General features: G+C 41.8%; 1 protein-coding gene across 2 annotated transcripts in view; it reads left to right on the top strand.

The window, feature by feature from the left end:
- Positions 1–12,758, top strand: part of APBA3 (amyloid beta precursor protein binding family A member 3) — a 67,587-nt gene that overhangs the window by 6,740 nt on the left and 48,089 nt on the right. For both annotated transcript variants that reach the window (XM_056573632.1, XM_056573642.1), the window contains exons 3-4: positions 11,781–11,926; positions 12,020–12,106. In XM_056573632.1, the coding sequence (XP_056429607.1) occupies positions 11,781–11,926; positions 12,020–12,106 (233 nt within the window). The remainder of the gene's footprint in view (positions 1–11,780; positions 11,927–12,019; positions 12,107–12,758) is intronic.

Genomic DNA, 12,758 nt, shown 5'->3' with positions numbered 1-12,758 from the left:
ATATAATAAATAATTATATAAACCAGTCCTTAAGGATAGTGAATAAAAGGCGGAAAACTAGATGAATAGGTGATGTGAAATCGATGTGATAAAGTTAATGTAGTAGTAATAATAAATTGATTAAATGTAATAAAAAAATGAATAATTTATAGTTATCAATAATTCCTAATAACTATTAATAGGTGATAATAAATAATTAATGGTATTGTGCAGATCCTGAATCAAGGATAACAGTAAAATATGAAGATTTATTCACAAAATTATATCTCACATCTGGGCAGGGCCCTTGCACCAGATTAAAATAATAGAATGTCACTATAGTGCAACCACCTTAGAATAAAGTCATATATAGAAAAGTCCATAGATGGAAGGGTCCGGTAATGGTATGGTACAGTTCAGGGAGTTATAAAATGGATAAAGTTCGAGAGTGGCACAGTTCAGGGAGCGATATCAAATATCGATTCAAAAGGATAATAGCTGGCAATATGATTTAAATAATGCTGGATAGTACCTGTGTGCTGTTGGTGTGGTTCCACTTACTGGCAAAGTGCAGCCGGCGTCCTCGGGAGTAGCAGTCTTGCGGTGAGGGTATCTGTCGGCGCTGGCACGGAGTAGCGTCCGGCCTTTATGCAAGTGTGCGGTCCCAGTGAAGTGGAGTGAATGGTCCCGGGAAAACAGGCTGGCACGAGGATGCGTCTGGCCAAAAGGAGGGTGTCACAGGTGATCGCAGTCCTTGGCGTCCTCGTGTCCTGGAGAGAGAATCGTGCGTGCGATCCACAGTGGTCCCAAAAAAGGGGGTCTGCAGCGCTGCCCAGACCAAAAGTGGGCTAAAATAGTTATAAAAGGTGGTTGCAGTATGTAGTAAATTAATAATCAAGGCTATAAGCGTTTCAAGACTACTGTCTTATTCCTCAGTAGCCATAAATATTGAAATCATATTGCCAGCTATTATCCTTTTGAATCAATATTTCATATCTCTCCCTGAACTGTGCCACTCTCGAACTTTATCCACTTTATCACTCCCTGAACTGTGCCATTCCATTACCAGACCCTTCCATCCATGGATGTTTCTATCTATATATATATATATATATATATATATATATAATATGACTTTATTCTAAGGTGGTTGCACTATAGGGACATTCTATTATTTTAATTTCTATGATCTAATTTTATGCTACTATATTAACATCTGGTGCAAGGGCCCTGCCCACATGTGAGATATCATTTTTTGAATAAATCTTCATATTATCCTTGATTCAGGTTCTGCATAATACCATTTATTTTTTTATTATCACCTATTAATTGTTATGAATTATTGATAATTACTATTTATTAATGATATTTAATCAATTTATTATTACTACTACATAAATTTTATCACCTCGATTTCACATCACCTATTTTTCTTATATTTTTACGCCTTTTATTCACTATCCTTAAGGACTGGTTTATATAATTATTTATTATATGCGCTTTTCCACTTTATTTGGTCTTTTGGGGATATAGACCAATCCAGTTAACCTCAGGATAGCATACCTGAGTGAGCTCCGCATACCCCCTTGCTCTTTCCAATAGACTATGTGTAAACATAGTCGGAGTGTTATTTACAAGTATAGGTGTTGACAATGTCATCTTTCTGTTCTGAGATGAAATATCTAGTCCCATCATAGCCTTCACATGCCCTGTGTGTGCATTTGGATGCTTTTTTGCAGAGGGAGTTGAGAAGCATTCCAGTGTTGCACACAAAAAAAAAAAAGTGCAGTCCATCGCAAGCCCTTCTCCGAAAGGAGAGCGGCCTGCAACATACCTACCCTTTCCTTCTGGGCAAGAAGGCACCTGCAAGGGTCAGAGTTCGTTACCCCTTTTCGACTATGATAGATTCTGTAGTACAAGTATTTTTATTTTACTGTTTGTGATCTTTTTCAGCATTTCTTGCGAGTCATGTCTCTGGATGAATGGAATGCTGGAAAAGGTTAGCGCCGACAGTAAAATAAAATGACTTACACCACAGGTCACAAATCTAAGGGTCTGTTCACACATACTATATATGCTGCAGACTGTATCACTGATTTACCAGCATAAAATCCACAGCATCAAATTGTCAACATAATGTCTTTAGCATCAAATACACAGCAAATACAGTATGTGTGAACATACCCTAAAAGTAGGACAGTAAAAGTTCTTTTAACTTCTAACTGGCGTTGAGATTAGTTATGGCATCTAAAACAACTTAACAGATTTCCATTAGAGTTTTCAGTGGACCATGGGATAAAGACAGTTGTGTTGGTAGATAGCTAAGCTCAAGCTGAGCAGCCTGTAGACACATAACAGATAATGTGAGTTGGGGACAGGGCCACATCTTAGCCTCTCAACGTACACAGTCTATGGGCAACATGCGGCAGAACAAAATATAAAGTAGGTGCCTATATACTGGCAACTTGATAAGTAAATATATAATATGTCTGCGTTTGTATCTCTGACTTTCCAAAATGGGAGGAGATTTATCCAAACCTGTGCAGCGGAAAAGTTGACCAGTTGCCCATAGCAACCAATCAGATTACTTCTTTAGTTTTGAAGAGGCCTTTCTAAAAATGAAAGAAGCGATCTGGTTGCTATGGGCAACTGGCCAACTTTTCCTCTGCACAGGTTTTGATTAATCTCCCAATGGTGGCCGTAGCCAAAACCAGGGGTAGGTCTAAAAGAGGTACAAATCATTCCATTATAGTTTTTCTCTGTCTTCCACTCGTAGTTTAGGCTAAAAAACTGTCCAAAATACTTTGTGTGATCCCAGCCTTACAGGTAATTTTTCATTCAAGACAAGGAAGAAAAGTTGCCTTAGGGTACATTCACAAAGGTGTGTCTTTTGCAAAGTTCCCACAGCAGGTTGTAGTTGAGGTGGGATTTCCACGGTGGAAAATCCACAGCAGACAACGTTTACTTCAAAGAGGTCTCCTGCAGAAATCTAAGACTCGCAGCTGGAAACTCGAAGATCTGCCAGTGTGAACATACCCTTATAGTAAGATTCTCATATTGCTTTGGTAAAATGGAAGCTGAGTTCTTATTTGTTGCTATGGGCAACAAAGAGAATCTTACTATAAGCTTAAAGGACAAGTGTCATGCAAAAAAATCTTATCCCCTATCCAAAGGATAGGGGATACATTTTAGATTGCAGGGGGTCTGATCGATGGGGCCCTCGCGATCTTCTGTTTAGTGCCCCGGCTCTCCTATACAGCAGCGCTTCACGACCCCGCCTGAAGCGGGGGCCGCCACACACCCTTCATATAGCTCTATGGGAGAGCCATTCGTCAATATTTAGCTCTCCCATAGAACTGTACAAAGGGGGCGTGACGTGCCACTGTATAGGAGAGCCTGGGCTCTAAACAGGAGATCACAGGGAGGCCCCAGTGCTCGGACCCCCTGGGTGTAAAACGTATCCTCTATACTTAGGGGATACTTTTTTTTATTTTTTACATGATACTTGTCCTTTTAACCCCTCCATTACCCGGGGGTTTCCGTTTTTGCACTTTCGTTTTTTTCCTCCTTACCTTTAAAAAACCATAACTCTTTCAATTTTGCACCTAAAAATCCATATGATGGCTTATTTTTTGCGCCACCAATTCTACTCTGTAATGTGAAAATCATTGTGCGACAAAATTGGGGTCTTCCGTCTCTACGCAGTACATTTTTTGGTAAAAATGACACCTTATCTTTATTCTGTAGGTCCATACGATTTAAATTATTATTATTATTTAACCTTCTTATATAGGTTATTTGATTTTGTCGTACTTCTGGAAAAAATCATAACTACATGCAGGAAAATTTATACGTTTCAAATTGTCATTTTCTGACCCCTATAACTTTTTTATTTTTCCGCGTACGGGGCTGATTGAGGGCTAATTTTTTGCGCCGTGATCTGAAGTTTTTAGCGGTACTATTTTTGTATTGATCTGACCTTTTGATCGCTTTTTATTCATTTTTTCATGATATAAAAAGTGACCAAAAATACTCTATTTTGGACTTTGGAATTTTTAGTGCGTACGCCAATGACTGTGCGGTTTAATTAACGATATATTTTTATAATGCGGACATTTCCGCACGCGGCGATACCACATATGTTTATTTTTATTTACATAGTTTTTTTTTTTTTTTTTATGGGAAAAGGGGGGTGATTGAAACTTTTATTAGGGAAGGGGTTAAATGATCTTTATTCACTTTTTTTTCCCACTTATCTTCTGCAATGTTATAGCTCCCATAGGGGGCTATAACACTGCACACACTGATCTTTTACATTGTTCAATGTTTTCTCAAAGGAAACCATTGATAAGTGATTCTGCCGCTTGACTGCTCATGCCTGGATCTCAGGCACTGAGCAGTCATTCGGCAATCTGACAGCATGGAGGCAGGTAGGGCTGTCCTGTAAGCTGTTCGGGATCCCGCAATTTCTTTGCGGCAATCCCGACCAGCTCCCTGAGCTAACCGGCATTAGTTTACTTTCACTTTAGCCGCGGCGTTCAACTTTGAACACCTCGTCTAAAGGGTTAATAGCGCACGGCACCGCGATCAGTGCCGCACACTATTAGCCACGGATCCCGGCCGTTGCTAGGTGCCGTGGCCCCGCGTTATAGAATGGGAGCTGACCCATGACGTACATGTATGTCATGGGTCGGGAAAGGGTTAATATAAGACAGGACTTCTTCCTCAAAGTCCTTTCAGGATAGTGTCACACATAGCATATACGCAGTGAATTTCACACTGCGCAAAATCCGCTGTATATTCTCATATGAGCAGACACACAGGGCTACCCGGGAGCAGTCCTGTGTGTGCAGTAAGGTTTGGAGGTGGACCCTCACATCACAGTCACATCAAGCGGAGCCATGACGTCACGCTGCTCCGGCCCCTGTATCGCCCATAAAAAAAAAAAATGCTGTTTTGCCCATATTTGTCGAGGAAAAAACGAATAAAGCAAAACTAAAGTATGTGTGAAGGAGACCTATCAGGGGATCTACCTGTTACTAATACGGTCTAATCTGAAAATTAAACAGTATTAGTAAAGCTGCCCAAAGTCTAAATGGCTGAAGCAAGAAGTTTCATAGTTTGGTCATTGGTGGACATGAACTTTAAATCTGTTACTTACAACATGGCTTGTGTCTAAACACAAGGACACAGCCTATAAATTTGTCTGCATGTATTCAAGACACTGGACAATTGATAACTCATTGAAGCCATTGAACAGGATTAGGACTAATTCACATCTTTACCACAGCAGTAGGCTAAAAGATACATTTAAATAGTACCTAAACATATGTGACTTAGGGTGTGTTCACACTACGTTTTCTCCCATACGGGAGCGCATACGGCAGGGGGGAGCTAAAACCTTGCGCTCCCGTATGCCTTCGTATGCGCTCCCGTGTGTCATTCATTTCAATGAGCCGGCCGGAGTGAAACGTTCGGTCTGGTCGGCTCATTTTTGCGCCGTATGCGCTTTTACGACCGGACCTCAAACCGTGGTTGACCACAGTTTTAGGTCCGAGGGAAAAGCGCATACGGCGCAACAATGAGCCGGCCGGCTCATTGAAATGAAGGACACACGGGAGCGCATACGAAGGCATACGGGAGCGCAAGGTTTTAGCTCCCCCCTGCCGTATGCGCTCCCGTATGGGAGAAAACGTAGTGTGAACCCAGCCTTACCAATAGACTTTCAGGTATGTCATGTTTGCCCTGTACGATTGTCTGCAATTCTTTTGTGGTATAGAAAAGTTTATATTAGTAACTAGGTCTCCTAGTGTATATAAATAGATCGGGTAGCTCGGCACAGCTTTCTTCTGCATACCAAATATAATAACTTCTCAGAGCGTAATGGGGAACTGTCTTTTTTTTTTTTATTAAAGAATTTTTCTTTAAAACAGATATTTGAGAATAAGAAAATAAAAGTACATAGAATCATAAACAGAGTCATTACATATTAAAAAGACCAGGTTACAATATGATAACATAGATCCTGCTGTAAATATGTTGTAAAGTCCAGATTATTTCAGGTCGGCTCTGTGACTATCAGAGACATGAAGCTTAGATAAAAGACGTTATCTAACAGATAATAAAGAATGAAGCGAGGATAATATGAAGTGCTATTAGAGGATACTAATAATATTTCTTGACTCCGGATCCATTACACCTCAGTTTATGGTCAATAATCCAGGCAATATGCAATGAAGAAGATGTAAAATGATGTAAAAAAAAAAACAGGGGGTAAAAAGTTTGTAAGAGGTAGAAAGTTAATAGAGAAAAAGACAGGTAAGTATGGAAGATAAAGATAAAGGGACGGATAGGTAGGGAAGATAAAGAGAATAAAGAAGTATCCGCTTGGCTCCAGTTCCTCAGGGTCCATCCACTGCCTCAGACCACTCTCAGGGACTCCACATATTCATCCCACCGGCGCCACAAAGTATCAAAAGCATCCAGTCTGTTTTCCACCATGGCGGACATGTTTTCCATTCTCCGTATATCTGCAATTTTATCTAGTAGCATCTGGAATGGAGGGCTATCAGTTTTACTCCACCACTGAGCCACAAGACACTTGGCCGCAGTGAGTATATGTAAGAAGAGTTTAGACTGAATGGTAGTGATTCCGCTGGGGGGGATGTTCAGAAGATATGTCTCCACTGACAGTGGGGTGTGGGACCCTATACCCGTCCCAACTAGTGACTGCACCTCCAGCCAAAAGTTTCTTAGAAGTGGGCAGTCCCAAAATATGTGTGGTATAGAACCAATATCTCTATTACACCTCCAACAAGAGGGTGAAAGCTGTGGGAAGAGGCGGTGCAGCAGCTAAGGCGTGTGATATCAATGTAGTAAGATTTTGTACTGGTTCTCTTTGTGTGTGATACAAGTCGAGGACTTAGCTGCCCGTGACCATATGACCTGCCATTGTGCAAAGGTGAGGGATTTCCCTAAATAAGATTCCCACTTGGTGATATATGGGTGTCGTAGTTGGGACGTGTCCTCTGGAGATATTAGGATATCATAAATTCATGAGATCAAGCCTCTAGTGGAGGTGTCTCGTTTACAGATAGATTCAAAGGGTGTTGGAGGTGGGAAGGGGGGATGGGATGGGTGAATCCCTAAATGTTCCTGAATGGTGTGGAAGTGAGACAGGGACTCTTGTTATGTGAAATTTGTCACTAATAGATTGTGGGGTTAGAAGCTTTCGAGTAATGGGATCAACCAAGTCGGCTAAATAAAATATCTTGGCTGTGATCCAAGGAGAGACAGTTCTGATGTCATCACTATCTGGAATACTAGGGTTAAATAACATTGGTGTGAGTAGAGAGGTTAGTGATTTAAGAGGGTATGTGGAGGAGGCCTCATTTCAGATTTTAATAGTCTCATTGGCCCCAAAAGGTTTCTTGTGACAGTGCAGGGAGTGGATGACCATATCATAGAGGATGGGTGTATAGGAGAAATCCACAACTTCTCAACTTCAGTCCACCTGCTATATGCCAAAAATTTGGTCCATGAGGGGATTCTCCGGAGGTGCACCGCCAAATAACATTTATATATATTAGGCATGGCCAGGCCTCCAAATAGTTTTTTAGCAGATAGGACCGCCGCCGAGAACCTATGTCTCCCACCCCTCCATATGAATTTAAGCAACATAGTTTGGAACTTTTTAATGGCAGTTTTGGGAATGGGGACAGGCAAAGTCTCCACAAGATACAGGAATTTTGGTAGAATAAACATTTTTACAGCTGCTATTCTTCCTAATAGGGAGAGTGATATTGGGGCCCATTTGTCTAGCAATGTTTATATATTTTGGAAGAGACGAGGGAAGTTTTGCTTATATAGGGAAGAGTATGAGGGTGTAAGACGGACTCCTAGGTAACCCAAGGAGGCATCCCGCCATTTATAGGGAAACAACTGTTTCAGATTTAAGAGATCAGTTGGGGGGATATTAATTGGGAGGGCTTCTGTTTTTGAAGTATTGATCTTGTAACCCGACAAATGCCCATAATCAGTTAATGCCGCATGGAGATTGGGTAAGGATATTAAGGGGTTACGAATGGTCAAAAGGACATCATCCGCAAATAGCGAGATTTTGAATTCCCTATTTTTAACCATTAAACCTTCTATAGCAGGACAATTCCGAATGGAGGCTGCTAATGGCTCTATACTGAGCACAAATAGGAGCGGTGAGAGGGGGCACCCCTGACGTGTGCCATTATAAATTTGGAATCTAGAAGAAGTGGCATGTGGTAATTTGATCTGAGCAGAAGGTGTGGTGTACAATTGGGAGACAGCAGTAAGGAAGGGACCATTTATACCATAATTCTGAAGTGTAGACAGCAGGAAAGGCCAGCTAAGCCGGTCAAAGGCTTTCTCTGCATCCTGGCTCAAAAGAAGACCCAAAGACTTTGTCTAATTTAATATGTCAATGAGGTCAATGGCTCTCCTAGTCTTGTCTCCCGCCTGACGGTGAATGACAAAGCCAATTTGGTCTTTGTTCACAAGGCCAGGTACCACAGGGATGTGGAAATTATATAGCCCGACGCCCGGGACAAGTAGTTTTGGGTGCCGGGCAGGTGAATTGTTTATAGATTTAGCCCTGTATCGGGCTAGCAGGGACAGACAGACTTCCCCCTTATTTTTCTTTAATGCCGGTGTGAGGTGCAGGAGCCGATGGAAGTCTACACCTCACACCAGCACTCAGAGTGTATGGAGGGGGCGGCGGCCTCCAGCTGACTACAGAGCCCCCTTATCTCCCCTCCCGGAGGATGGACGGAGCTCAGAAGACACAGCAGGGTGAGAGAAAGGATGTTGACAGCTCCGTGCACAGGTCCATCCCCCACACACAGCTCTATCCCTCCCCCTGCTCTGTCTCCACAGGACCTAATCCACCACGGGGAGGCTGCATGTTTGCACGGGGAAAACACAGAGCGGGGGAGGGGAGAGAGGAGAGAACTTCCGGTGTGAGGGGAGATTCTCAAACCCATGTAACCTCACACTGTCCGGGACTACAGCTCTGATGTCCACTCATGGCGGCTCAGGTGAGGAGGCAGAGAATACAGGAAGGGTGGTTGTATATGTATGGTGTGAGTGTATGTGTGATGTGTGTATGTAATGTATGATAAGGGGGCAGCGGCAGGTGTATGTATGATGTGTGCTTATGTATGGTGTATATCAGTGTTTCCCAACCAGGGTGCCTCCAGCTGTTACAAAACTACAACTCCCAGCATGCCCTGGGCATGCTGGGAGTTGTAGTTTTGCAACAGCTGGAGGCACCCTGGTTGGGAAACACTGGTGGATATGTATGGTGTGAGTGTATGTGTGTATGATGTCTATGTGTGATGTGTATGTAATGTATGATGTGTGTATAATGTCTAAGTGTGATGTGTATGTGATGTATGATGTGGGGTGGGCAGTGGCGGGTGTATGTGTGATGTGTGCATATGTATGGTGTATATGTATGGTGTGAGTGTATGTGTGTATGTAATGTATGATGTGTGGGGGGGGCAGCAGCAGCAGGCCTATGTATGATGTGTGCATATGTATGGTGTATATGTATGGTGTGTGTGTATGTAATGTATGATGTGGGGGGGCAGTGGTGGGGGTGTGTGTATGTATGATATGTGTATGCATGAAGGTTTTGTATAGGAGCGGACTGTCACGTCGGGCATTAGGGCAGTTGTACCATCTAATTTTATTTATTTTTAGTGGCACCCGCAGTAAATTGCACCCCCAGAATCCCGCCCCCTTCATACTCACCCGCCGACCAAGAGCCCCACGGATGCACACAAACACGCCCGAACCAAAACTACAACTCCCAGCATGTTGGACCATAACCTAAACTGTAGAACTATAAAGTGCAACATGCTGGGAGTTGTAGTTTTGGTTCAGGTCAGCTGCAGAGCTATAGGCTGCATCAGGGCTGGGTGTTGTAGTTACTAACTGTAATTCCCAGTATTCCTTGACACAGTCTATGGCTCTGCAGCTGACACAAACCAAAACTACAACTACCAGCATGTTACACAATAACCTTAACTGTAATACTATACAGTGCAACCTGCTGCAACACCCACACAACCATAGGCTGTATCAGGGCATGCTGGGAGTTGTAGTTATCTAGTAACTAAATGCAACTTCCAGAATTTTCTGACACAAAATGCAGCATATAAACTGGAGAAGCAGAACCCCCCCCAGTAACACATAAGTCCCTATGAAGACTGAAAAATAGTGATAAGAATATTTTAAAAAGTGCGTATATATGTGAATAAGCCCCTTTCCTAATAAAAGTTTCCAATTTTCTTTAAATAAAAATAATGTACAAAAATAAACATAAGTGGTATCGCTACATGTGGAAATGTCCAGGCTATTAAAATATAATGTTAATTAAACCGTACGGTGAACTGTGTAAATGTAAAGAATAGTCCAGAATTGTTAATTTTTGGTCACTTCATATTAGAAATTTTTTATAAGGTGATCAAAAAGTTACATCTAGACTTTTCTGTGGTTGTCTCGGGTGTAAGAGGATCTACAGCTCTCCCTCCGCTAATATCCTGGCATACTGCGATCACCTATTAACCCATTAGATCACCGCTGTCAGCAGTGTCTAAAGGATCTTATATCCATCCCTGGTGGTCTAGTGGGGGGGATCAAACTTTTGGTTGAAATTATTTCATCAACCAGGACAAGTGGATTTTCTTGAGGGACAAGTAGATTGTGTTCGGCTTTAGTCCCTTGGACAAGTAGTTTTTTTTTTTTATTTCCACACCCCTGTACCACGTTGCTCAGTCTGTCCGCCAGAATTTTAGTGAATAGTTTGAGGTCCGAATTTAGTAAAGATATGGGTCTATAACTGTCGCATTCTGATGGGTCTTTCCCAGGTTTAGGGATCACAGTGATATGAGAAGCTAGCATCATGGGGGGGATAGGTGTACCCTGAAGAAAGGAATTAAACGGTGTTAATAGATGGGGGGCCAAGATATCTGAGAAGGTTTTGTAATATAAGTAGGATAGTCCATCAGGACCTGGCGATTTACCATTAGGTAGGGCTTGGAGAAATTGGAGAGTTTAATTATGGGGAACTGTCTCTGATAGTTCAGCGGTGCTCTGATGTAAAAACAGCAATGAATGATTCGTATAGTGTAGATGAAAGGAAACGGCGGCAACTCACCAAATCTTCTTTCTGTTTCTTTATTATAAATACTCACATATTGCATACATTGCATACTCACATATTGCATACATGCATACATGTTGTCCTCCTAGGCCCCTAGGTAGTGTAAGAAGAACTTATTTATCCTACCAAAAAATAATCCACTAATGTACAGGGAACAAAAACAATTCTAAACTGATGTACCTTTTTCAACTTTTACAAAGGGAAAGTCTATGGGGGAGATTTATCAAAACCTGTCCAGAGGAAAAGTTGACCAGTTGCCCATAGCAACCAATCAGATCGCTTCTTTCATTTTTGAAAAGGCCTCTGAAAAATGAAAGAAGAAATTTGATTGGTTGCTATGGGCAACTGGTCAACTTTTCCTCTGCACAGGTTTTGAAAAATCTCCACCTATGAGTATACCACAACATATGTTTAGGTACCGTTGAAATATATCTCCTGGTCTATTTCTGTGGTATACACGTGAACGAGCCCTTATATGTATGAATAATACCCCACTCATACAGGACAGATTGGTTGGTGTGTCCAATGCTTGGTCATATGTTTTGGGTTTTTGCTTCTATGTTGTGAATTTTAATGGAATTCTCTGTTTTTCCTAACTCAGTGCCTGGTCCTTGTGATCCAGAGGATTTACTGGATGGGGTAGTTTTTGGTGCCAAATATCTGGGATCTACGCAGTTGCAGTGTGAGAGACACCCGATGGCCAGCACACGTATGCGGCAGGCACAAGAGGCAGTGGATAGGGTGAAGGTGAGAGGATGGATGGACTAGCATAGGCATAGAAGCCTCCAGTTATCTCTCCTTTATTTTTCCTCATTGTATTTTTTGTGTTTTATTGCTTAGGCACCAGATGGGGAATCTCAGCCTATGTCAGAAGTAGATGTTATGGTGTCAACACAGCGTGTCAAAGTCCTGACTGCGGACACTCAGGTCAGGGCTTACGTAACTTTTCTCTGTGTATGGGTTAATGCACAATGCTGTATTACAGCTTTGTTTTGTACTGCGCCAGAGAAGGGTACCCACATATATGCAATCCTATACCTATACCTCAGAATACCTCCAATTCATGAAATTAAAAAATCTTGACGAAAATAAAACTAGTGGCATCCTTGGATACGGTATAAAGGAGGCTTTTCTCTTCAGGAGTTCTGCATATATGCCTTTTGAAAAGTACAGGACGGTGTCTGTTCTAGTACTGTGCAGAAGGGCCTAAATCATAATCGTGCTCCCAAGCATAAACAATAACAAAATAAGCATAATCAATATATGTGAAGTCAAGGCTGGGAGGGCTTAAAATATAACTTTTAATAAATCTATTAAAATGTTCTTGCAAAAACACCCGGTGTTAGTGTTTTAAAAAAAGAATTAAATCAATGGTATCAATTGCAGTATACTCATAACATATAAACACCAGGGTCCGGTGTCCACAATGTTATCAAAAATTATCAAGAGGATGCAAGGTTCAAAACCATAGTGATACAAAATCACAGATAGAATTAGTCCAATAATGTACAATTCCCAGCGCGTTTCTAGCGCAGTCATGCGCCGTCCTCAGGGGAATAAAGACAAAAACAAGCTGTCA

The sequence above is a fragment of the Hyla sarda genome, chromosome 1 (assembly GCF_029499605.1).
Source record: "Hyla sarda isolate aHylSar1 chromosome 1, aHylSar1.hap1, whole genome shotgun sequence".
In the NCBI taxonomy this organism is placed as follows: domain Eukaryota; kingdom Metazoa; phylum Chordata; class Amphibia; order Anura; family Hylidae; genus Hyla; species Hyla sarda.
Note: the sequence above shows the minus strand (reverse complement) of the source record. Positions and strands in the feature narration are given on the sequence as shown.